Genomic DNA, 26,551 nt, shown 5'->3' with positions numbered 1-26,551 from the left:
CCTCTGTGTTTAGGGGTGGTTGTGTAGGTGAGTTTACATGCTTGTATTTTATATATATGTATATATATTGTTGTATATATTATACATGTTTTTGGGGCAGGTTGTTTTGGGGACTTGTCTTTTTGGGTCTTCTGACATCTGGGGCAAGAAAAGACTGAGGATATGACGTCGGTCATGCGCATTAGTACCCTGACGTACTGACGTCAGTCTAATGCGCCCTGACCGGCGTCAGCCTTATACTCTGGTATTCGGGCCGACTGGGACGCGGACTATACCCAATAGTCAGGACTGCAGCAATGGAATCCTCGAACATCTACATTTATGGTAGGTACAAAACTGTACTTTTGTAACTTCTGACTTGAGTAGCATGAAGTTGGCTTTGGAGAAGTTTTTTATGGAGCTTTCCTTACTGGGGGGTAGGGTGGGATGTGGATGTTAAGGTTGATTAGCTTATGGTCTGACCTGACCGAGGGGGGGTGACCATAGGTGTGGAGCATCAATTTCCCATGTTGGCAATGACCAGGTCTAGGATATTGGAGCCCCTGGTGGGACTTGTGGATTAGTTGATCCAGGGCATTGGAATTTATGAATTCCAAGAACCATTGGGCAAAGGTGTTGATACATGAGTAGTTTTCCCAGTTAATGGCAGGGTAGTTTAAATCACCCACTATTTAGGGTGTTTGGTTGTATATTAATATTTTTCAGTATGTTTAGAAAGATGTAATGAGAATTTTGGGGCCTGGTGGGGGGATCTGTAGCAAGCTACAATTTGGATTGCAGTCTTACCTAGTGTTAGTTGCACCTGAAGAATTTCAGACACATTGTGTTGGGCAACTAACCTGGTGGTGTGAATGTGCTTGGTGAGTATGGACACTCCTCCCCGTTTAGTATTTCCATCCTGGTTTGGTGGCCGAAAAGTGTGGTAAGAGTTGTAGCCTGGTATTGCAGGGGTGCTCTCAGAACCAGGTCTCAGTTACTGCCCAGCTATCAATGTTCTCCATTTTTAGAAGTGCCTCGAGAGAATGCTTTTTGAGGTTTAGACTTCTAGCATTTCCTTCAGATTTTGCATGCTTGTACCTGTTACGGTAGTGGTTTTGTCCTTTGAACGTTGCCTAAAAAAGGCACTATAGGGGTGGCAAGAATCTTAGCCAGTAACCTGAATCCCAGGGGCGACAGGTGCAGACCATCTCTGGCAAAGCATCATGGTGTGTCGATCATGTCATCCCCGGCAGACAGATACTGGATCCCCTATGACACCAGAAGCTTAGCCATTTGTTGAAGTCAATCATTTTATCCTTATTTTGTGTTATCATTCTGGGCGAAGGCAGGATGCTACTCAGGGCTAGGGTCATACCTGCTTGGGCCACATGATCTGAGAGCTCTTTCATGTCTGCCTTTGTGTAGTCCAGCGAGGTACGTCTCAAGTTATTCAGTAGGTAATTACATACCGTTTCAGAGACTTTATTTGGCATGCTGTCCAGTGCAAGTAATCTAGTCTGAGTTCCACCAGCTTTCCAATAAAAATACTGAATGAGTGTTGTGAATAATTTCTCTACACCATGGTTACTGGCTTCTGTTGCAATTCCAAAGAAGTTAATGCCATTTAATGACTTTACTACTTCCATAACAGTGTGAGGACCAATTTCATTGTTTATAATTGCCTCCATTTTTGTCCTGGCACATGTAATATTTTTAGCAGTTTGAGTCACCAAACAACCTATGCATTAGACCAGCAGTGCAATCCATATATTTATATGACTGATGATGAGCAACGGTGTGAAACGCTAATGTTGCTTTGAAAAACTGACGTGATTTTTGCAGAGGAAGCAGATGTCTTTACCATGTTTGTGGTTTTTGCTGGTAATGTCATTCTAAATCAGTGGTACCCTTGTTTGCAATGGACACACAAAAATCACAAACCAAACACTTGCCTTGTTTTCGGTACGTCCTTCACCAAAACACGGAAACTTTGTTGTCATGTGATCCGATAATTTGTATTTCCTCTTGTTAGTGTTACTGCTGGACGATGTTTTTAGGTAAGATTCCAATAAGAAGATACAACATGACTGTTACAGAAGTATAAAATGTTACACAGACTGACTCTCTCTGGAAACTGAGCACTGAAGGAGATTGAATGCAGTATTTTCACCCAGCTAATCAAAGCCGTGCTTTTTTGGTGTATGTTTATAAGGCTTTAGTCAGATTTCTTGTGCTAAGAGGTTAAAAACTGTGGTCAATATCCTGACAAATGCTAATAAATAAATTATAACAGAAAGCTTTAAACAATATAAATTATAGCTTCTATATAAATTATATTCGCTCTATCTTTCAATTCTAGTTGATAAGCTACTAAATACTGTAGAAAAAGTTTAAAAATTAAGCAATGGTCCATGGCAGAGGTTATGGTGAGTTCTGCCCATTACACCTGGTTATTTGGGCTACATAGTTATGACTAAACCTTTGCAAGGTTAAGTAAATCTCATAACCCACACCCTTTCCATAATGGCCTGACACCTGTCAGAATGCTTTCTAAACAACACTATGGCTGTTTTTCTAGCTTTCATTAGGGGGTTTATTCAAGCTTCCTTCTTGAAAGGATGTGCTTTCTTTTGTGCTGTGGCTCACACCACCATCATGCACCACATATCGTATCTATTTATTTAAGGATACATCTCACTGTAGTGCTCAAAATTATTTTAGAGACTGTAAAGTGCATTATAACATTTTACATAAATTGCATTAATAAAATCTTCCACAAATACATACAATAATGTATACTGTAGTACGACTTTGCAAACTATGCTTAGTGAGATCATTCATAGCTACCAACCCCTATTTTTCCAAAAGTGGAACAATGCTTCATTGCGTCACAAAATACGGAGCAAAACACATGTAAAACAATTGCTAAAATCTTTAGCTAGAAGGCTTGCAGTATACTACGTCTCAAGTATACCTCATTACGAGGAACTTTCCTCATTTTTAGTCTTAAAATATCTGACTATTTATTTATTTGTTTATATTTGTTGACCGGGAGTGTCCGACTGGACGTAGGTCCATTTTCAGCGGAGGCCTGGGGAGAAAAGCTCCACAGTTAAAATAAACCAACAGTAGTTACATTGGATTACATAGCGATTAACAATTTATATAGCAATTACTTACAACATATTTACAGATGAAGAACATAGTACATCAGTAGACAACTAGAATCTTTATGACATGATGACCTGGGCTCTTAAAAAGTAAGTTGTACAATAATAAATAGGATTTGAAATTGTTTTTAATAGAATTTGTGGAAAGGAAGACTGAAGACAATTTAAATGAGTGGAAGAGTAGTTAAAAAAAAACAATGAGAATCTAACTGCAGACTTTAATACGCACAACTAGAGCAGTACAACACAGATACAACTTCAGTAGTATAAAACGAGCAGAAACCTGTCAGCAGCAATGCTGAAATTTACACAAAATGAAAAGCAAGTAATACAAGCAGTTTGCAACTCAAACTCTGGCAGATGTGCTACAAATAGAAACTGAAATTATTTACAGTACATGCTACGGTAGGCTTGTGTTACACATAGAGGTGGGATGCATATAAACTATATTAAAAGAACACTTGCACAAAAGCAGGGCAGGGTCAGGATGCTAAGCCCAGGTAAAATACGCTTTGCAGTATGTAGTGTAAGCCTCGCACTTCAACGATGCATAGTATTTACCTGATTCACACCTGTAGTAGCCACCCTTTGGTGTAGCTTCTCTCTCAGGTTTTCAATACAGAATGCAAAACAAGACATTTACATTACTGTATTGCTTTCACATGTGCATTAGCCAAAGGTCAGCGGTTGTACTCACCCCATCTCACGACACTCAAATGCACAGCAGTCTTACAGAATAGGATCACTCATTTCACTTACAAGCAGCCCATCTAAAGTAGCCTATCTAAAGTAGGTGATTTGGCCTTGCCAGCATCAGTAATGTTTTCATTGCTTTATTGAACTGATGCATGCAAATAGTCTGTTTGCTTTCTGTTGTGCTTCATGCAAATACACATTAGTCCTGCAAAGCCCGAATTATTACACCAAGGCTACAGTGCCAAACATTTCATCCACAAACTGCCATCAAATCAATTGCCAACCTGAAGTGTCTGCTTTGACCTGCCAGGATTAAAACAAAAATAGTAATGATTCCATTAATTTACTTTGTTGCACAGAAACAGTAGTTACAGGCTTGTATGACAGTGGACTTTAGCCAAATACACATTAATCTTGCAAAGCCACAACTACAACAGTAAACAGCAAGGCCAGTCAACTCATTTCATTCACAAATACCCCCATTACCTAACTTAAAGTAGCTGCTTTTTTACCCTGTCAGGATTGAAGTAGAAATAATAGAAACAATTGGGTTGCATACTTGCATTACTTTCATTTTATTGACAGAAACATTAGTCACAGCTTTTGTTTGCCAGCCAAATACACATTTAATTTTATTTATTTTACTTTTGTTTACCTGAGTTTCTACAACTGGCTTTAGTCAAAAAAAAAAAAAAACTTTTCAGCATAGGTTTAGGGAGAAGAGCTCCAATTTATTAGAAACATTTTTAACAAACATTCAGTGTATACATGAACCGATATGAAGTAACAAATTAAGAATTACTCAAACTTCCTAATTTTACAGTCATAAAGTATGGACAGAAAAAGTATTACAGATGTTCTTCATCTCACATTGCTGCAGTCATAACCTGTGGGTAGTCCGCTGTCCTCGGTCGGCCCGAATACCAAAGTGTTAGGCTGGCGTCGGTCATAGTCGCTCAGATCTGACGTAAGTACGCCGTGGTACTAAAGCGCATGACCGACGCCATATCCTCAGTCTTTCTTGCCGCATGGTCCGAAGCAGAAGCAGCGTTTGCAAGTGCCGTTCGGCGTCCTGAAATTTTCGTATTCTGAGTTTCAGACCGAAGACCAAGTTGGGCTAAGTACCCCGCTGGGGAATATTTTTGTCTTTTCTTGCCTCAGTTAAATCCGGATGTCAGAAAAAGTGAATAATTGTATTTCTTGTGGGAAAGATACCTCATAGGGATTACCACTCTCTTTGTATTCCTTGCTTGGGGCCTGAGCACGACGTAGTCGGGTGTCGCTTTTGTGCTAGATTTAATAAGCGCACCATTAAACGCAGGTTAGATTGTGCTAGGCTTGTCTTGATGGCGGTGTAATTACAATATGCCGTCGGATCCTCAGACGCCCGCTACCGCTAAGAAGCGCAAGGAAAAATCTTTAAAGTCCAAACAGGATGAGTCGTCCGTTACGGACGCCGGTTCTTTAGAAACAACGGTGGAATCTGTGGATCCAGCCGAGGTTTCAGCTGAGTCTCAGGGGGAGCCTTTAGTTTTGCAGGATGTGGCCTCTCAGGAGTCGGGTCAGGCTGAGGGGGCCTCTCAGGTTTCTGTAGTCCCTCCTTTGCATAAGGTGGTTAGGCCTTCTACTTCTGTCTCTAAGGTACCTTCCAAGGTCAGGCCTGGTTTGTCTTCCTCTGGCGTCAGCCCTAGTTCTGCAGGTTCTGTACCTAAAAAGCATATGCTGGAAATGGCAGAAGATTTAATTACCTTAATCAGGGGTTCTTTGCCTCCTCCAGATAAGAGGCCTAGGGTGGAGCCAGAGGTGGAAGGATTGGAGCATTCTTCAGATTACTCGGAGTCTTCGGCTGAAGACATTCAGGATTTTCCTCCTTATTCTGATTCAGATGCAGAGGATTCTAGTCCTTCTGCTTCCCCCCCAGAGGATTTTTCTTTTTCTGAAACCCTGCATTCCATGAGAGAGCATTTTAAGTGGGAAGGTCAGGATTTCTCAGATTCTAGAAAGAGACTTAGGGAATTTTTGTTTTTACCACAGCATAGGCCCTTGGCTATACCCCCGTTTTGGATGTTGTTCAGGATGTTTTCTCTGAAGCTTCCCTTAATCCTGATTCTTTGCCTCCTGCCCGGTCAAGCCAGACAGGTATTACAGAGTGCCTGAGGCTCATAAATATTTGTATAAAAGCCCGAGCTGACCCAGAAACTATTAGCCAGGGACCTAAGGGTGTCAGGGCTTCTATTGTAAAGAATCCAGTTCCTATGGATAAAGATTCTAGAGCTTTGGATAGGTGGGGTAAAAAAGTGTATACCTCTTCCACTCTAGCAATGAGGGCTTTGAATTGCCAGTTTCATATGCTGAAGTACCAGAACTTTCTCCTAAGTCAGTTGAAATCTGAGGTAGATGCTTTGGCAGAGGGCATTGAGTGTAAGGAATTGCAGGATTTAGTTCATGCCTCTGATCAGGTGGGTAAGCATTCTTTGCAGTGTGGTTTTTATGCTCTTCAGGCCTCTTCCAGGGTGGCTGCCACTGGATCAGTTATTCGTAGGCACGCCTGGCTTAAGGATCAGAATTTGTCAGAGCATGTTAAAGCTCGTATTTTGGATGCTCCCCTTCAGTCTTAAGTTCTGTTTGGTTCTCCTGTGGAGTCAGTTTTGAAGAAAATGGAAGACAAAGCTAAGTCTATGCAAACAGTTAAGGATTTTTTACAGGTGCAGCCCCCTAAGTTTAGCCGAAATTGGCCTACTAAGGGATGGGCTTATCCTTCTGATTTACAGTCTAGGGGCAGATCTAGACGTGGTAGGGGCAGAGCTCATGCTCAAGGTTCTTTCCGGCCTAGGACGTGGAGTTCCCCTGCACAATCTTCAGGTGAGGGCAGGGGTCAGCCTTTTCGTAAACAGACCCAATGACCTGTATCTCCAGCTGCCAGATCCCTCCTGTCTGGCAGCTCCTCTGGGAGGAAAGTTGGCACATTTCAGGAAAAATTGGCTTTTAGTCACTCAGGACAAATGGGTGTTGGACATTATACATCGAGGCTACAAGTTTTATTTTCACACCTTGCCTCCTTTCAAAGGCATGCCAGACGTTCCTTCTCAGCAAAGGTGGGGGCTCACACACAGATTTCTTTACTTCTCAAATGGGGGCTATCCAGGGGGTCCCTCCGTCAGAAGTAGGCCTAGGATTTTATTCTCGCCTGTTTCTTGTACCAAAGAAAGGAAACACTTGGAGACCAATTCTGGATTTGTCTATTCTCAACACATACCTGGACATTCCAAAATTCAAGATGTTAACTTTGCAACAACTTCTGCCTCTATTAGGCAAAGATCACTGGATGGTAACTTTGGATCTCAAAGAGGCTTATCTTCACATTCCTATCAGGCCCAGCTGCAGGAGGTTCCTGCGTTTCGGGCTGGGACTTTACATTATCAGTTCTCTGCATTGCCCTTTGGCTTATCTACTACGCCCAGGGTGTTCACAAAGGTCCTGGCACCGGTGATAGCCTTCTTAAGGTTAAGGGGAATACAAATCTATCCTTATTTGGACGATTGCCTGATTCTGGCTCAAGACAAAGTCAAGTTACTTCACCATCTACAGTATGTTATGGCAGTGTTAAGGTGCCTAGGGTATTCTGTGAACGAAACAAAGTCCAGTCTAGTACCCTCTCAGGACATGTGCTTTCTGGGTGTGAGACTGAATACAGCTTCTCAGATGGCATTTTTTTGACCCCGGACAAACAAAGAAATCTTACCCTTTACTTCCAACAATTGTCTCTACGGTCCAGGCTGACTGCAAGGACAGTCCTTCAAGCCTTGGGGTTCATGGCATCTTGTATTCTGGTGCTTCCCAATGCCAAACTGCATATGAGGAAGCTACAATGGTATCTCAAAAGCGTATGGACTCAACACTGCCACGATTTGGACACTGTCATTCAGATGATACCTTGCATCCAAAGGGAATTTTTGTGGTGGGCTCAGGAATGTCACCTAAACAAGGGACTCTCTGTGACCCGACCAGAGGCGAGTCAGATCTTAACGACAGATACCTCAGACATGGCCTGGGGAGCACACTTCAATGAAAAATGGGTTCAAGACACGTGGCCTGCCAGACTACAACATTTGCATATCAACATGAAGGAGATGTTAGCAGTCCAATTTGCATTGATGGCTTTCAAGGATTTACTTCACCCAGGACAAGTGTTGATTCACAGACAACACAACAGTCATGTGGTACATCAACAAGCAGGGGGGTACCCATTCGTACCCTCTTTGCAGACAAGCTATGATTTTGTGGGAGACTGCTCTCAGTTTGCACCTCACCCTTCAGGCAAGGTTTCTGCCAGGAGCACAGAAGTCCTTAGCAGATGTTTTGAGCAGACAGATGGTGGATCCCCACGAGTGGAAATTGGATCCTCATGTCTTTCAACAGTTGACGGTGGCATGAGGGACTCCAGACATAGATCTGTTCGCTTCTCCACTGAATTACCAACTGCCAAAATTTTGCACAAAGCTGTTTCACCCAAAAGCTTGGAAAGTGGATGCTCTATCATTCAGTTGGAACAACCTTCACGTTTATGCCTTTCCCCCTCTGCCTCTCCTTCCCAAGGTGCTCCTAAAGGTCAGGCAGAACAAGCCTTGCATGATTCTGATAGCTCCAGATTGGCCACGGCAGCACTGGTACCCTCTGCTGAGGACTTTAGTACGGGAGCCTCCTTGGCCTTTGCCATTAATTCCACACCTTTTGTCCCAGGCAAGCAATAATTTCCGCAATGTCAGGATTCAGTCCCTGCATCTGACAGCCTGGCGTATTCTGTTTTAGACCCTGGGGGGTCGCAGCTTCCTCAACAAGTTTTGAATGTCATTTTGGAGGCCAGACGGCCTAGTACAAGGAAAGTTTATGCTGATAATTTGGAGCAAAACAAAGAGCTTTGATGTTTCAGTGCCTAATTTGAGTGTTTCACTTCAGTATCTTACAGAATTATTAGACAAGGGTTTGTCTTTCTCCTCTGTAAAAGTTCATGCTGCAGCCATTTCTGCTCACTATGACTGTGACCCACCATTATTCTCTCACCCTTTGTTCAAGCAATTTCTTAGAGGGGCAAAGAACATAAGACCCCCACGTAGAGCTCCTACTCCTTCCTGGGATCTCAATTTTGTGTTGGAAAAGCTCACTTTACCTCCTTTTGAACCTGCAGCTACTTCAGAGTTGAAGTTTTTGTTTTGGAAGACTGCTTTTTTGTTGGCCATTACGTCTGCTAGAAGGGTATCTGAATTACAGGCTCTAATGGCAGTTGAACCCTTCCTGATATTTCATAAGGATAGGGTCTCACTACGAACTAATCCTACTTTTATGCCTAAAGTTGTTTCTAATGTGGCCTTAAACCAATCTATTCATCTGCCTACATTTTATGCTGATCCCCAAAATAAGGTGAGAAAATTTTGCATTCTTTGGACATTCACAGGCAGTTACGTTATTATTTGAGCAGAACTAAAGGGTTCAGGCAGTCCCAACAGTTATTCATTTCTTTTGCCTTGGGGTCTCAAGGAAAACCTGTTTCAAAACAAACTATTTCTAAGTGGATTGGGCATTGCATTGCTTTCTGTTATTCTCATCATGGTAAGGAGGTTCCGGCTGGAATCAGACCTCATTCCACTAGGGCTACTGCCACTTCTACTGCTTTTTTAAGGGGAGTAGCTACTAAGGATATTTTGGAGGCAGCTACCTGGAGTTCAGTGCACACTTTTTCTAAACATTACCATCTTCCTCTTTATTCCAAATCTAGGGCTGGGTTTGCCACTGCAGTTTTACAGGGCATGTTAGCAGCTCCTAATGCTATTTGATTTTACCAACCTCCCTTTACCCTTGCTTTGGGATTCTACCCACAGGTTATGACTGCAGCAATGTGAGATGAACATAGTACAGTTTTGTACCTACCATAAATGTAGATGTTCGAAGATCCACATTGCTGCAGTCTAATTTACCCTCCCTCCTTCCCCTCTGTAGTTTGGGGTGGCTGTGTGATTTGTGGTGTATCTATTGTTGCTATTTTGGTGATTGGGTATTTTTCTATTTTTGGCTATGGCCTTTCTTTTTAAGGCCTTCTGACATCTGGGGCAAGAAAGACTGAGGATATGGCGTCGGTCATGCGCTTTAGTACCACGGCGTACTGACGTCAGATCTGAGCGACCATGACCGACGCCAGCCTAACACTTTGGTATTCGGGCCGACCGAGGACAGCGGACTACCCACAGGTTATGACTGCAGCAATGTGGATCTTCGAACATCTACATTTATGGTAGGTACAAAACTGTACTATTTGCAAAGCTGGAATTACAACAGTAAACAGCAGGGCCTGTTGTTTCTTTCACACATGGCTCCAATCTCCACTGCCTACCCCCACCCACAGTATCTGATTTGATCTTGCATTATTAAAAACAAAACCAGCAGCAAAAAGACAACACTCATCAAAGTAAGTATTCTTTTTTTTTCACATAAACAATACTCTAGTTCAGAGCTTGTGGTCAATATTACTTCACTCAAATGCACATTACTCTTGCAAAGCAAGCCAGAACTGCAGTCATTCCATTCACACACAGGCATTGCCCCCATCCCAAATGCCTACCCAGAGAATCCACTTTGAGCCTACAGGGTTTAAACCAATAAAAATAAGACCACAGTTACGTTACTGTTCTTTCACATCACATAGACAGGAACTTGCACATGATCTTACTTCATTTCACCTATACACACTTTCTCATGCAAGAGTAGAGTTTGTTTCAACAACTAAACATTGACGAACCCTTCTAATATGTCTTGACTAACCCTGCAAAAAGCTATTAAGTTGAAAAAAAAAACTGCATCCACAAACAGCCCCCCAGAGTACACTGCATAGCTAGTATCTCTTTGACGCCTGCTAGGATTTTATATTTAAAAAAAAAAAAGTCAGCAGCCCTCAAAATACACCGACCACTAGCATCTGGTTGACTATGCCAGTGTATTATGTAAAAAAAAAAAAAAAAAAAAATCAATCTCAGCGCTTCTGTGGATCCCTAGTGATATCTGCATTGCTTACTGTACTTATTTCCTTGCTTCGCTTGAAAGAAAGTTACTGTTTGTCGTTTTTGCATTTAAGTTACCTGTAACACATTGCACTTGTTACCTGGCACTTGCTCACTAAAGCAATTATAAGTCAGCACTAAAAATTAAAAGCACTACACCCTCGCTCCCCATTGGCCCTTGTTTTCAATTATAAAGGAATTCCCAATATTATTCTAGCATGTCCAAAGGTCAGTTGTCAATCTCCTCTCCAGTCCAGCTGGTGAATATGGGAATCTTGAGGCAATGTTACAACTGCCTCATGTACACAGACAACCCTCTCCTCCTCCCAACAAATTCCAACACATCTGAGAGATGCAACCATATAGCCAAACTGGAGGCTAAGCTCTCTCAACTCAGTACTGGCATAACCAGTCAGGAGGAGAAGGAAACCACACTCACTACAATTCCAGTCTCACATAGACCTACCACGACAGCAAACCAAACACATAATCACACAAAAACATACTCGGAGGCTCTAAATAAAGATCTGCCTAAGCAGCAGAGACCTCCAAAGCAGACACCCAAGCAACCACTACCCCAAAACAAAACACATGCAACACATCTCACAAAGCCAGTGTGCCGAACAGTCACAGCCCTTAAGGCTAAACAACACACCTGATACACTTGTAATAGGTGACTCTATTGTCAGGCACACTGACGTCCCGCTCACCAGGCTGAACAAGGAGAAGGTCACAGTGAGCAGCCTGTCTGGCGCTAGGATCCGCCACATAACACAAGCACTCAGGTCACTCCAAGGCAAGTACAAATATGACTCAGTCATTGTCCATGCTGGTGTGAATGACCTGAGACGTACCTCCCTGGACTACATGAAAAGAGACATAGAGGAGCTCTCTGAGCATGTAGCCCAGGCTGGTATGACCCTGACCTTGAGTAGCATCTTACCCTTACCAAGAATGATGCCACAATATGAAGACAAGATGATCAATTTCAACAATTGGCTTAAGTATTGGTGTCATTCAAAGGGGATCCAATGCCTGTCTGCGTGGGATGATATGCACGACAAGCCACGATGCTTTGCTAGGGACGGCTTGCACCTGTCACCCCTGGGCTTTCGGATATTGGCAAAGGCTCTTGCTACCCCCATAGTGCCTTTTTTAGGCAAGGCTCAAAAGACAAACCCACCTCCATAGGTATCACAAGGGATAAGAAACTAAGAGTAATGCTACTAAACGCTAGAAGTCTAAACCTCAAGATGCACGCACTCGAAACTCTCCTTAGCATGGAGAACATCGATATCTGTGCAGTAACAGAAACCTGGTTCAGGACTCCTGAGAGCACCCCAGCACTACCAGGTTATACCTCATACCATGCTTTTCGACCCCAAAACTTGGACCGAACCACAAAAGGAGGAGGAGTATCGATATTCATCAAAGATACCCACACCTCCAGGTTGGTGGCAAAGCACGAAGCATCAGAGACTATCCATGTGCAACTAACAGTGGGTAAAACTGCCTTCCAGTTTATAGCCTGCTACAGACCACCCTCCCAAACCCAGGAACCCCACTCGGCCTTTATGAGAACACTGGAAAATATGAAGGTCTCTCCGAACACCATTATATTGGGTGACTTCAACTACCCAAACATAGATTGGGAGCATTACTCTAGCTCCAACACCCTTGCCCAAAGGTTCCTAGAATTCATAAACTCAAATGCTATGGAACAACTTGTTACCACTCCCACAAGAGGGGAAAACATACTGGACCTGATCATCACCAACATGGGGACTCTATGCTCCAGACCAGAAGTGTATCCCTCACTGGTAAGATCAGACCATAAACTGATCTCACTGGATATTCACATCCCGACCCCACCCCCTGCCCAGAAAACCACAGTGAAAAACTTCTCTAAAGCAAATTTCACACTCCTCAAAACCGAGGTGGAATCCTTCAAAGCCCCCGGTCCTGTGGAAAATACGGCCCAGACCGCAGAATCCTTTATAAATGCATTCTATGAACACCTTCAGGAATGAATGGATCATGCAATCCCAAATAAAACCAAGACCCAATCCTCCAAAGGCAGACAACCTGTCTGGTGGACCCCAGCCATAAACAAACTATACAATAGAAGGAGGAAGCTACTACATGATAGAGCAAAATCCCAAAAAGGGAAGGCATTTCTGATCAGTATTAGCAAAAAACTAAGGGCACTCATAAAATCGTCAAAGGCCAGCTTCGAGAGAAAAATTGCACAGGACACTAAAGATAATCACAAGGCTTTCTTTAGTTATGTTAGGAACCTGGGTGGGAATTCACAGATATGCTCAGAATTAGTCCAAAATGACAAAAAATACACTGATCCCACAGACATTGCCAACATCCTAGCTGACAGGTTCAGCGCAAACTTCTCCCCCCCCACCAAAGGGCAAATATCTATCCCAGCAGAGTGCTGCCCCCCCGACATCTCAGATGCTCAGGTGGGAGCCGCCCTCTCCAAAGCAAAAAACACAGCATCAATGGGACCAGACGGTGTCCCAGGCCGCGTCCTACAAGAACTCCAAGAAGAGCTAAACCCAAACATAAAACTACTGTTCAATCTCAGCCTTACTACAGGATATGTACCCAAAGAGTGGCGTACAGCAACAGTGGTCCCTCTCCACAAAGGTGGTGCCTTTACGGACCCTGGAAACTATCGCCCCATAAGCCTGACTAGCTTGGTCTGCAAAGCTATGGAAAGGATCATTATGGACCTCATAAATAAAGACATTGGGGACCTACAGACACTGGATCCTACCCAGTTTGGCTTTGTTAAGGGTAGATCCTGCCTCTTAAACCTGGTTGACTTCTTTGAAACAGTCACCAAGGCCATTGACGAAGGGAAGGTGGTCCACACAGCCTATCTGGACCTCGCAAAAGCCTTCGATACAATACCCCACTTGGGCATTATACATAAGCTCACCAGCGTAAATATAAACCCCTATGTCACTAGATGGGTTGCAAACTGGCTCAAGGACAGAACCCACATGGTTAGAATTGCTGGAGCCATGTCAGACTCCAAACCAGTTACAAGTGGCGTCCCACAAGGCTCAGTCCTGGGACCTCTCTTGTTTGGTATATATTTCTCGGAGGTACAGGCCAACACGGAAGGACTGTGGCTGACTAAGTTCGCAGATGACTGCAAACTGGGTGCCATAATCGACTCTCCAGCCGACGCAAGCATCCTCCAAAAGGGCCTCATAGAAACAGACAACTGGTGCCAGAGCCATGGCCTCAAGCTAAATGCCAAAAAGTGTATAGTCATCCCCTTTGGCAAAAACAAAGTGCCCACAAATTACCACATAGGTGGTAATCCATTAAGTACAGAAGAAGTCATTAGGGACCTGGGGACCCAAGTTGATAGCAATCTCTTATTTGACAACCACGTGGCCAAAGTGGTTAGAAAAACATTTTATATAGCCCACCTAATCATGAAGGAATTCACATCTAGATTAGGGGAGGTCATCGTGCCTCTTTACTCATCCCTCATCAGGCCCATAATAGAGTACAATGCCCCTTTTGGGATGTACCTTACCAAACACCTGCAGCAACTGGAAAGACCCCAAAAGTACCTCACCAAGAGGATCAAAGGGCTCAAACAGATGCCATATGCTGCCCGGTTAAAGAAACTCCAGCTCTACTCAGTGGTATACCGACTGCTCAGAGGTGACCTGTGCCTGACGTATAAGGCCATGTCCAACCCGGAATTAAGGGACATGCTGCACCTCAAAAAATCCAAATCCCATCGAGCTACACGCTCGAGAGACTTGAACCTCAGTACTGAAATAAATAGGACATGCTGGAGGGACAGATTCATAACCCAGAGGCTCCCTTCACTATGGAATAAAATCCCAGTCCAAGTCCCTCATTGACTCTCTTCAAGAGGAATCTTGATGAGTGGATGGGAGATCATAGGTTTACCCCGGGTATCACTTCTGTGTCACTGTTAGACAGAGGCGCACAGTATACTAACCTCGAAAAAGGGCATAGCAAAATTAATTTAAAATGGGTGGCGAAAGCCAAACATACTCTGGCTAGGCTTATAAATGCCCTAGGGCAGATAGCCTAGTATGAACCTATGAACAGTGTCCAAAACATTGCCTCCTTATATCTGGTTAATCCTGCCAGGATATATTCAAAAAAGACAGCATACCTCTCAAATGTACAGATTTCTGGCTCATATTTTAGATTTGTTACTTATAAAAATTGTGGTTTTCTGGCAAACCATTAAAAGATTAAAATAAAAAAAAATGTTAGCCTTTTGAGTTTCAGATTTCATAACCTTCAAAAAATTTGTTAATGCAAAATCTGTTGTATCAACTTTTTAAGTTTGCAAGAGCAGTATTTAAAAATTGTAGCTCCATTTGGGCCTTTTCCCCCACTGTTATTTATGGCTTTGTCCAGATTTCTTGCTCTAAGAGGTTGAGAGGTATGAAAAAGTCAGCAGCCTCGAAAAACGCACAGACGACAGGAATCTGGTCGACCCTGCCAGTGTATTAAAAAAAAAAAAAAAAAAAGAAAACCAACAGTCCCCAAAACACATTGCCTCCCTATATCTGGTTAGTTTTACCAGGATATATTCAGAAAATAAAAGGCATACCTCTCAAGTGTACAGGTTTTTGCCTCTTATTTTAAGTCTGTTTATCATAAAATTGTTTTTCTGGCAAACCATTAAAGATTAAAGTCAGAAAATGTCAGACATTTGAGTTTCAGATTGCATAACCTTCAGGAAATTTGTTAATGTAAGATCTGTTATCACATCACCTTTTTAAGTTTGCAAGAGCAGTATTTAAAAATTGTCCCTACTTTTGGGCCTTTGTCCCTGCATTATTTATGGCTTTGTCCAGATTTCTTGCTGTAAGAGGTTGAGAGGTATGAAAGAAAGTCATCAACACCCCCCAAAAAACACAGACCACAGGAATCTGGTTGATCCTGCCAGAGTATTAAAAAAAACAGTCCCCAAAACACATTGCCTCTCTAGTATCTGGTTTAACCCTGCCATGTTATAATACATAAAAAAAAAAAATCAGCGGCCCTTAAAACACGCATTGTATTAGTATAATCTGGTTGACCCTGCCAGGAAAATGTATCTGGTTAGCCCTGCCAGGGATAAAAAAAAAAAGTACTTACCTTGAACACTAATATGACTGTCAACCCCTGTTTCTCTACGCACACGCTCTCTCCCTCGCAGCTAAAACGCGGGAAGCGAATGTGAGACTAACGGGACTGATCAGCAGCCTCGTCACACATACAGATTGTGTGACAGACTGCTGACTTCGCAGTCATGTCAGATTCCTGTTTCTTGTTGTTAAACCGCAGTGACTTCTGGGCGTCTGCATAGATGCTTCCGGTCTTCTCAATCCGGACTGCTTTTTAAAACGGTCTGAAAAGGATATTTTTGAAAGCTGAACATTTTTACCTTTTTAGGCAATGCTTGCCGGATGGAGGACAGTGCTGAAAAGGAGGACATGTCCTCCTTTTGCCGGACGCCTGGTAACTCTATACAAGAGTGACTTTTAAGAAAGCTTTGAGCTTGTAAGACCTTTCCTTATTGGCTAGATGGTTAAATGAAGAACCTGTTGGCAAAGATTCTGTCTTATCTGTAGTTACTGTTAGATGGAATTTTATGTCCAGCTGTATTTTTCTGCATTGGTATGCAACAGTCATATGGGAATGTTTGTGCAGCTGTATTGTTTGTATTGTTCAAAAGTTACTAATTTTAGAAGGTTAGAACATTCTGTAAAACTGTATCATATAGCACTACCAACAGTACAATTTATCAGTTAAGACTTGCTGAGTTGATGAACTTTAATATTTTTGCATTTTTTTCTTAACAGAAAGTACTTCAGACTAAAAAGGATGGACCAATAAAGAACACTGTTTCTAGGTTACCTGTCCATGCTGTCATTCCATTGCTTCATGAGGTAGGCATTCCTGCATTCATATTTAAATATATAGTTAAACACATTTTCAGCAAATAGGTATTACATTTCTTGCTTTGGTTGTGTGCTTCCTGTTGATATGTTTAAACAATGTTTAAAGTGTTTGTATGACTGAATGCATTCTACTCCCAGGGCTGTTGCCATTGGAACTGTGTTGAGGTTTGCTTAGCTGTGTTCTCAAAACCTTACAGATGATGTGAAAAATGAGATTTTAAATATTCCTTTGGATAGGTGGTTAGGCTTTGGACCCTCTGCGGCAAAGGTTATTAAAATGTGATGAGGGGGTAAACTAATTCAGGGAATCTCAATTTTCAACCCTCCCTTTTCCAAAATGTCCATGGGTTCTACCCCCTCTTCCAGTTTTGGCAAGAAACAAAATCATCTGTCTCAGCAAAATGCTGGTAAGCAGACATTTAAAAAGCAATGACAAGGAGGGAAGCCCCAAAACTAAGGACAGACAAACATGTCTGACTGTTTAAGGGACCATGCCTCCCTTCCACTCTGGCAGTCCTTTATCCCTTCCAGAAAGTCTCAACTCTCCAGTTCTCTCTCTACCAGCAGTTAGTGTCAGACAGCTGGGTTCTGAAGATCATTCAACAAGATCGCAGATGGGAGCAGTAGGAAATTCTCTTTGGTTAGTAATTCCCCAACTACCAGACTGCACTATTTCCCCCTGTCCTAAAACATGTTTTCACAGGGAGTAATGTTTGTTCCTTCCCAGTTGGGCAAAGGTTTTTACTTAAGGATGTTTTTGATGACAAATAAAATGCCTGGAGACCAGTTTGGATCTTTCTTTGCTAAACCAATTTGTGATCATGCTCAAGTTCAAAATGCTGTTATCTTGTTTACCCCCTTCCTCATTCAAGATTTCAACTAACACTATCTAAAAGGTGCTTATCACATCCCTGTTCACACAAATTTCAGGTTTTAAGGTTGTGTACATGATTCGTGTTGTAAGTTCTTTGCCTTACCCTTTGAAGTATCAAATACACAGTGTTCTCAAAATCTAGCTCCAGTTGTAGCTCATTAGGCTACCAGGGTATCCACATTTTCCATGTTTAGATGGCTTGCTTATCTTTGCATAGTATTATCTGGAATCTCTCTTGGGTGAGAGATCTCTTGCACCATCCTGGGATTTCAAGAGAACATTCAAAAGTCGATTTGGGTCCACACTGGACTATTTTCCTGTACTGTCTGCTTGCTAGACACCTCAGTTCAGAGAGAATTTTTCACTGCCTAGATCTACTTTAAGGGTTTTGTAGCCATATGCAAGAGAATACCTCAGGATTCTGGTTCTGTTGACATCTGATTCTCATGATAGCAATCACAAGATTCCATAGATGCAGGGGGTACCTGGGGTGTGTCTGATCCCAACACCTATTATCTTTTCAAAATCCAGTTCTGAGATTTGTCAGAAGAAAAATCAGTTGGAGACATCAAATATCCATAAATCCAGGTGTTCCCTTCCTCCCTGCTCCAAAGCAGGCTAGTCGCCAGAGATGCTCTGGACTTTGCTTGGCAGGCAGTATCAGAAGGAATAAAAGTTCATGATATCTGGGACAGAAAAGATTAATGCAAGTACATAAATATCAAGGAGATGCTTGCTGTTATTAGGTTACTCAATTCTCTGAATCACCTCTTTGTCCATAGGACCTCTTCTAATGGTTACAGACAGTACCACATTGATGTACATCAGCAAGCAAGAGGGAGCCAGATCTTAACCCCTGTGCAGAGTAGCCATGTTAGCCTGGGATATAGCCTTATAGCACAGTCTCACTCTGCAAGCATTTTACATTCTGTCAAAACAAAATTGTGTGAAAGACAAGTTGAGCAGGAAAAGTTAGACCCTCACAAATGGAAATTAGATCGGGGGTCTTCCAGGATTTGAACCATCTTTGTGGAGTCTCAAGTAGACAGTTTTGTCTCCTGTCTGAACTGTCAACTGGTAAAGTTCTGCTCCAGGACTCCATGAAGAAGGCCTAGGACGTGCATTTTCTTTTCCTAGGACAGTATTATTCCTGTGTGCTTTTCCATCTTTTCCACTGATGTCTAGTATACTTCTGAAGATTCAGAAAGAATTTCTCTATCATTGTGATGACTCCCTTCTGGCCCAGGCAGCAGTGGTTATCCTTTCTTTTGGAATTGGCCAGGGGCAGTTTCCAAAAGCTCCCTGTCAGAATGGATCTGCTCACACAAGGAACAGGGTGTTCGATATATCCCAACCCTAAGTAACTTAAACTGACTACTTGGATGATGGTTGTTAATACCTTTTAGGCACTTATTTTATGAGGAAGTGCAGCAGGTACTAATGGAGATAAAGAAGGCCTGCTACTAGAAAATCACATACAAGAGTGTAAGCAAATGGAAAAGATTTTCTAGTTGGTGCCAACAACATAACCGCAACCCATTCAGGGGTAGTGTCTCCCTGGTTTTACAATATGTGGGTTATACAATGTGTGTGAGTTACTATCTTGTGGCCTATCTAACTCCTCTGAGGTTAATTTGTTGGCCTTTTCTGCATTTTCTGCCCACGGGTCCACCTCTTTCAATGTATTCTCATCTTAGAACGTTTTTGAAAGTGGTGTTGCACAAGAGATGGTCCTCTCTGTGATCTTAAGTTTGATTTAGAGAAAATGAAGCGTTTTCCATTTAAACCTGCTCATCTGGCTGACTTTGAGTTAACACAAAACTCTTCTACTGATTGCTCAAACCCCTGCAAGAAGAGTATCTGTGTTGCAAGCTCTTATTGGTGGCTCAACTCTCATATTTTTCACAGAGAAAGGTTTCCGTTATGCCTACAGTGGTATTGGTGTTTACTTTAAGCCAGACTAATAATATCCATCTCTGTTTTATTTTCTGATTTCAGAAATGAGAAAGATGCTCCATGCGTTGGATGTCCACAGATAACTCTAGCACTATCTTGACAGAAAAACATAAAGCTTCTGATCAGTTAATTTCTTGTGGAGTTAAGAAAGGACAACCTGTGTCAAAGCAGACTGTTTCTAAATGGTGGTCTCCAGCACCTTTTTTCTCACCACAGCAAAAACTATTTCAGGCATGGTCTAGGCTCACTCTGCCAGGGCCTTTGCTTCATCTGTGGCTTTTTGGAAAGGGTTGGATTCTAAAGGCAGCAGCTTGTTGCCCTGTACATACTCGTACAAAGCACTTCAAGCCTGATTCTTTCTCTCTCTAGATTAGGCGTAGCTAGTACCATTCTCCAGTATTTTTGGACCCTTTCCCTTCCTTCTTCCGGATGTCGTAAGCTCTGGTAATCTGCCCATATAGCCAAGGCTGCTGCACCGGTAATTAGTATGATGAACATAGTACAGTTGTTTAAACTTACCATATTGGTAGAGGTTCAAATGATTGCTGCTGCATTAGCAGCTACTTCCATCTTTCCACCTTATCTTTTGGTATGTATTCTTTTGACGGTGTGGACATTTAATTTCTTTTTAATCCTAGCCTTGTCCTCTCAGGACTCTGCCTCCATTTCTCAATGTGAAAGCTCTGAAGGGCTTGGAGCCCAAAGATTCTTTTTGCTAGCACAGCTTGAGCTGTCTAACAGTTTTGTTGTGTGAAAGGTGCCCTGAAGCTTTGGAAGCTGGCCAGCTGTTGTTTTCCTAGCAGGATGTTACCCATATAGCTAAGGCTAATGCGCCAGTGATTATTCAAACATGTACTGTTATGGTAAATTTAACTGTAGTTTTCCTTGTGTACTGTACAACATTGCTAGAATGCAGTCTGTCTTTTACTAATGTCACTGTCCATTTCTTCGCTATCTTATGATATTTTGTGCAGATGTTCGTTCCATATTAGGTGTTTGAAGAATGGTAAACTCCTTTGCGACCATTCTTAATGGGCTCCACAACAATTCCTTACCATCCTCATTTTACTTCGTACAGCAAACACCAGAAGAGTAAGCACTGAAACCCTGGCTACACATCAGCTCTGGTTTCACTTGAAGGAACAGGGCACTTATGTGAATGGCTTGATATACCAGCAAACAACAGGTGAACAGACTGAAGATGGCATTCAGACTGACGGCAGAGAAGTTCTGAGGATGGTACATCTGGATGTCACTTATGCCATATGTACACAAGGAGCATACATGCCACATATGGCATACCTTGGGTAGTAAAAGTCTTTGGTATACTGGCTGGATGTTTGGACACACTTGGTAGGGAATCCCTTATGTTAAGAATACTGCAACAGTGAAGAGAAGGACATCTATCTTTAGCTGTTTATCTCCTTTTCTTTGGGGAAGATAGAATATTTACCAAGCAGTCCCTTTGCTACAGTAACAAGCCATTCCACAGTAGGTATTGGTTGCTTCCAGTGCTTAGTTCAAGAATTGCCTACGTATCTGACATGTGAACAGTAGCTACTTTATACTTTTTCCAAGCATTGTTGTCTGTACCCTGTTGCCAAACGTGGGCCTGTGTTGGTAACTCACTGTGAAACCTGGTCCTGTTCTTTTTGTATTCTAGGTGCTTTCTGTCCCTCTGACTCCTAACAATGAGCCCCCCATATTGGACTTTAACCTCTCTTCTCCTTATGGGTTAGATACCCTAGAGCAAAAGCCACACAGAAAGGCCTTCATTAGTGAGATTGGTACTGTCACAGGTGTCCCAGCAGAGAGAGGAGATTTTTATATGAAGGCCTAATCCTTCCCTTGGGTGGTGATATGGGCAGCTGTGCACACTGATTAGCTGTGCCCTTCTAACAGTGTGTGCATACAGTCTTGTATCACTTATAAATGTTGCCTTTACATGCTTGGTTAGTGCCCACATTGCCTCTTCACCTCCCCCTCTTTAACATTTCCCATGCCATTCGGTACCCGTATGACCAGGAGCAGTGGCAAAAACTGACTTGGACCCACTCCTGCCTCAGAATAACACGACTGTAGGAGGCTTGAAAACCTGTGCTAGTTGTGACTCAAGGTGGAGTGAGACCATTCACATGTCGTATGACATGGCCAGAACTTCTCTTCCTTTGCATCATTCTTCCATCAGCTGTTATTTCACTATGGACTCTACAATTTATCCTTGAACACCTAACCCCCCCCCCCCTTTGCTTTGAATACCAGTGTTTTTTGCAACTTAAGATGTCTGTTTTGGAAAGACTGTCTTTTATGTAGATGAGTGTAGTTATGACTATGCCTTGAGTGACTGAATATTGGTTATTAGCTTGGGTGCTATAAGAGCCAGCTGTGGTTTGCTTCCCCATTCCAAGAGCACATAATTGGGTGTCATCTCAGGAGCTGTTACCTGGGAAGGTCAATATTCTGAAACAGGGCCCAGGGATTTGAAGGCATGAAGATTGCCAAAGGGTGTCTGCAGTCCAGCAGAGCATGAAAGCGTAATGAAAAGCCAGGCGTAGAACGCACTTACCATCCAGTAAGTGGAAGGATGCGAGGATCAAAAATGTCCTCCTATATCTCCCGCTTTGTCTTCTGGTACCACCAGTGAGAAGAGAAGAATGAAGTAGCATGTTTAGTTGGATAGTTTGAAGTGAGCATGATTTGATGGGGCCGAGTGGTGGAAGACTGGTATCCGAAATCTCTTAACCTCACTCTTCAACTGTTTTGTGATACTAGGAGTTGAGAGTAAGGAGTGCAGGAGTGACCCTTCACTTTATGATTTGGTATGATGTGAGGAGACACGAAACGATACAAAAATATATCAGTCTTGGTTAGTAGTGGATGTTCTTCATTCCACATTGCTGCAGTCCTAACTATTGGGTAGTCCGCTGTCCAGTCGGCCCGAATACCAAAGTATATGGCTGACGTCGGTCAGGGCGCATTAGACTGACGTCAGTACGTCAGGGTACTAATGCGCATGACCGACGTCATATCCTCAGTCTTTTTTGCCGCATGGTCCGATGCAGAAGCAATTTTGCGAGTGCAGGTTGGCGTTCTGAAAGTTTCTGAAGCCAGAGTTTCAGACCGAATCAAAGTTGGCTAAGTACCCGTTGGGAATATTTTGTTTTTCTTGCCTCAGTATTTAACCGGATGTCAGAAAAAGTGAATAACTGTATTTCTTGTGGGAAACAGATACCTCATAGGGATTACCATACTTTGTGTATACCTTGTTTAGGGCCTGAGCACGACGTTGTTAGATGCCGCTCTTGTGCTAGATTTAACAAACGCACTATTAAGAGAAGGTTAGACTGTGCCAGGTTAGTGTTTGGGAAGCATTGTAATTATAAAATGCCGTCGGATGCTCCGCCGCTTCGCTAAAAACGCAAGGACAAAGCAGCAAAGCCTAGAGTGGAAGAACCGACAGTCCCAGACGTCGGTTCTTTAGAGGGCTCAGTGGAGCCGGAGGTTTTGCCAGGTGTTTCTTTGGAGTCTCAGGGAGAGACTTTACTGTTACAGGATGTATCCTCTCAGGAAGTAGGCCAGGCTGAGGGGCTTCTCAGGTGGCTGTTCTTCCCTCTCTTCCTAAGGTGGTTAGAGCCTCCCTTCTGTTTCCAAGGCTTCTTTGAGGGGCAGGCCAAGTTTTGCTTCAGTGGGGGTTTCTCCTAGTGCTTCAGGGTCTTTGCCTAAGAAACATATGCTTAAAATGGCAGAGGATTTGATTACTATGATAAGGGGTTCTATGCCCCCTCCTGATAAGAGGCCTAGGGTGGAACCTGAGTTTGAGAGTTTTGAGCAATGCTCGAGGCTTCTGAGTCTTCGGCTGAAGACTTGCAGGAGTACCCTCCTTATTCTGATTCTGATGTGGATGATTCTACTCCTTCAGCTTCTCCTCCTGAGGATTTTTCATTTTCAGAGACTCTGCATTCCATGAGGGAGCATTTTAAATGGGAAGGTCAAGATTTCTCTGATTCCAGGAAAAGGCTTAGGGAATTCTTGTTTTTACCCCAGCATAGGCCTTTAGCTATACCTCCTGTTTTGAATGTGGTGGAGGATGTTTTTGCAGAGGCTTCCCTGAATCCTGATTCTTTGCCTCCTGCCCCAGTTAAACCGGATAGGTATTATAGGGTGCCTGAAGCTCATAAGTATCTTTTTAAGAGTCCTAGGGCAGACCCGAAACTGTCTCTCAGGGGCCTAAAGGTGTGAAGGCCTCAGTTGTTAAAAATCCTGTCCCTCCTGATAGAGGCAAGGGCTTTGGATAGATGGGGAAAGAAAGTGTATACTTCTTCCACTTTAGCCATGAGGGCGTTGAATTGTCAGTTTCACATGTTAAAATATCAGAATTATCTTCTTTCACAGTTGAAATCTAAGGTGGATGCTCTGGCGGAAGGTATTGAGTGTAAAGAGTTGCAGGATTTAGTTCATGTGTCTGAACAAGTGGGTAAACATTCCTTGCAATGTGGTTTTGATGCTGTGCAGGCCTCCTCCAGGGTGGCTGCCACTGGTTCTGTTCTTCGTAGGCACGCCTGGTTGAGAGATCAGAATTTAGCTGAGCATGTTAAGACACGGATTTTGGATGCTCCTTTGCAGTCTGATGTGTTGTTTGGTTCGCCTGTAGAAGCAGTTTTGAAGAAAATGGAGGACAAGGCTAAGTCTATGCAAACTGTTAAAGATTTTTTGCAGGTGCAGCCTCCGAAATTTAGTAGAAATTGGCCTGCTAAGGGATGGGCTTATCCTGCTTATGATTCCCAGTCTAGGGGTAGGTCTAGACGTGGTAGGGGCAGAGCTCAGGGTTCTTTTAGACCTAGGACAGGGAGTTCCCCTGCTCAGACTTCTGGTGAGGGCAGGGGTCAGTCCTTTCGTAAGCAGACCCAATGCCCTGCCTTTTCAGCTGCCAGTTCATTCTCGCCTGGCAGCACCGTTGGGAGGAAGGCTGTCTCTTTTCAAAGAAAATTGGGATTTAATTACCCAAGACAGATGGGTTCTGGATATCATTCACCACGGTTACAGGTTTTATTTCCATACCTTGCCTCCTTTCAAAGGCATGCCAGACATTCCTCCTCTACAAAGACAAGAGGCTCACAAGCAAATTTCTCTGTTACTCCAAATAGGGGCCATTCAGCGGTTCCTGTGCCAGAAAGGGGCCTAGGATTTTATTCTCGCCTGTTCCTAGTACCAAGAAGGGGAACACGTGGAGACCAATTTTGGATTTATCTATCCTCAACACTTATCTGGACATTCCCAAGTTCAAAATGTTGACGTTACAACAGCTTTTACCTCTGCTGGGCAAAGATCACTGGATGGTAACTTTAGATCTCAAGGAAGCTTACCTTCATGTGCCTATAAGACTAAGTTGCAGAAAGTATCTGCGTTTCGAGCTGGAAATTCTCATTATCAGTTCTCTGCATTGCCCTTTGGCTTATCTACTGCCCAGAGTATTCACAAAGGTTCTGGCTCCAGTGATAGCTTACTTCAGGCTAAAAGGAATTCAAATCTATCCTTACTTGGACGATTGCCTGATTCTGGCTCAAGAAAAGGAAGACCTTCTACAGCATTTGGAATATGTCATAGCAGTGCTAAGATGCCTAGGGTATTCTGTGAACGAAATAAAGTCCAGTCTAGTACCCTCTCAAGACATGTGCTTTCTGGGTGTGAGACTGAATACAGCAGCCCAGATGGCCTTTTTAACCCCGGACAAACAAAAGAATCTTTCCAGTTACTTCCATCAACTATCTCTTCAGTCCGGGCTGACTGCAAGGACAGTCCTTCAAGCCTTAGGGTTCATGGCATCTTGTATTCTGGTGCTTCCCAATGCCAAACTGCATATGAGGAAGCTACAATGGTATCTCAAAATGTATGGACACAGCACTGCCAGGATTTGGACACTGTCATTCAAATAATACCTTGCATTCAAAAGGAATTTTTGTGGTGGGCTCAGGAATGTCACCTAAACAAGGGACTCTCTGTGACCCGGCCAGAGGCGAGTCAGATTCTAACGACAGATGCCTCAGACATTGCTTGGGGAGCTCATCTAAATGGAAAGTGGATACAAGACAAGTGGCCTGCCAGACTACAGCATCTACATATCAACATGAAAGAGATGTTAGCAGTCCAGTTTGCATTAATGGCTTTCAAGGAATTACTTCTTCCAGGGCAGGTGTTGATTCTAACAGACAACACAACTGTCATGTGGTACATCAACAAACAAGGGGAACACATTCTTACCCATTGTGCAGGCAAGCAATGATTTTATGGGAGACTGCGCTCAGCTTGCAACTAACTCTTCAGGCAAGGTTTCTGCCGGGAGCACAGAACTCCTTAGCAGATGTGTTAAGCAGACAAATCATGGATCCCCACGAGTGGAAACTGGATCTTCATGTATTTCAAAAATTGACAGTGTCATGGGGAACTCCAGACATAGATCTGTTCGCTTCTCCATTAAACCACCAGCTGCCAAAGTTTTGCACAAAGAGGTTTCATCACACAGCTTGGAAAGTGGATGCTCTTTCTTTCAGTTGGAAAAATCTTCATGTCTATGCGTTTCCACCTCTGCCTCTTCTTCCAAAGGTGCTTCTAAAGGTCAGACAAGACAAGCCAAGGATGATTTTAATAGCTCCAGATTGGCCTCGCAGCACTGGTACCCACTACTGAGGAGTCTGGTAAAGAAGCCTCCATGGCCTTTACCCTTGATTCCACATCTGTTGTCTCAGAGAGACGGTCACCTGCTCAATGTCAAGCTTCACTCTCTTCATCTAACAGCCTGGCATATTCTGTTTTGAAAGACAGCAGGTCTCAACTTCCTCAACAAGTTTTAAATGTGATTAT

At 43.0% G+C, this 26,551-nt stretch overlaps 1 protein-coding gene across 1 annotated transcript in view; it reads left to right on the top strand.

Annotated features, from left to right (window-relative positions):
• Positions 1-26,551, top strand: part of WDR43 (WD repeat domain 43) — a 1,886,673-nt gene that overhangs the window by 1,182,907 nt on the left and 677,215 nt on the right. The window contains exon 12 of the mRNA XM_044059887.1: positions 16,765-16,851. Within this exon, the coding sequence (XP_043915822.1) occupies positions 16,765-16,851 (87 nt within the window). The remainder of the gene's footprint in view (positions 1-16,764; positions 16,852-26,551) is intronic.

This window comes from Protopterus annectens, chromosome 1.part2 (assembly GCF_019279795.1).
Source record: "Protopterus annectens isolate FY-2018-M chromosome 1.part2, PAN1.0, whole genome shotgun sequence".
Taxonomy (NCBI): domain Eukaryota; kingdom Metazoa; phylum Chordata; order Ceratodontiformes; family Protopteridae; genus Protopterus; species Protopterus annectens.
The sequence above is the reverse complement of the archived record's forward strand: the minus strand, read 5'-3'. Positions and strand labels throughout refer to the sequence as shown.